The sequence below is a fragment of the Buceros rhinoceros genome, unplaced genomic scaffold (assembly GCF_000710305.1).
Source record: "Buceros rhinoceros silvestris isolate BGI_N320 unplaced genomic scaffold, ASM71030v1 scaffold27368, whole genome shotgun sequence".
NCBI classification, from domain to species: domain Eukaryota; kingdom Metazoa; phylum Chordata; class Aves; order Bucerotiformes; family Bucerotidae; genus Buceros; species Buceros rhinoceros.
Window position 1 is genome coordinate 3905 of NW_010427866.1, and position 664 is coordinate 4568.

The following is a 664-nucleotide window of genomic DNA, read 5'->3' on the forward strand; positions in this document are numbered from 1 at the left end:
TCGGGCAGTGGAACCCCTCAGCCCTTGTCCTGTCCCCACAGCCCCTGCTCAACAGCCCCTCCCCAGCTCTCGCACAGCCCCTGGCAGCACTGACAGGCTGCACTCAGGGCTCCCCGCAGCCTCCTCTGCTCCCGGCTGCTGCACGGGAGTTGGGGTCCCTACAGGAGGGTACCTGGGCTAGGGGCCAGATTTATCCACTTCATACTGCAAATCATCTATTTAAAAGCATTTTTTTTTGTTCCCCCTTAGGACAAAAGGGAGGTGGAAGCATCCCTGACACTGGGGCTGACAACACGGGGCATCCAGATCTTCCAGGTAGGCAGCTGAGCGAGGGTGAGGGCGAGGGCTCGGCTCCCTGCCCGCTGCCAGCATCCTCAGCTGGGCCTGTCCCTGCTCTTTTTGCAGAACTTGGATGAAGAAAAGCAGCTGCTCTATGACTTCCCCTGGACAAACGTGGGGAAGCTGGTGTTTGTGGTGAGTGCCACCATCCCCAGGCAGAGCATCACTGCCCGTGTAGCTCCTAGACTCCAGTTCCTGCACCTGGGTTGGGGCAGTTGACAGTATCAGACAGGCTGGGGATGAAGGGCTGGAGAACAGCCCTGAGGAGAAAGACTTGGGAGTCGGGAGTGAAAAGCTGGGGGTGAAAAGCTGGACATGAGGCGGC

General features: G+C 59.2%; 1 protein-coding gene across 1 annotated transcript in view; it reads left to right on the plus strand.

Moving 5' to 3' along the window:
* The window catches only part of LOC104498673 (FERM domain-containing protein 6-like), a gene marked incomplete at its 3' end in the record, with an annotated part of 4342 nt that extends 3868 nt beyond the window's left edge, over nt 1–474 (plus strand). Inside the window, exons 5-6 of the mRNA XM_010142082.1 lie at nt 250–315; nt 406–474. Of these exons, the coding sequence (XP_010140384.1) occupies nt 250–315; nt 406–474 (135 nt within the window). The remainder of the gene's footprint in view (nt 1–249; nt 316–405) is intronic.
* Nucleotides 475–664: the final 190 nt, after the last annotated feature.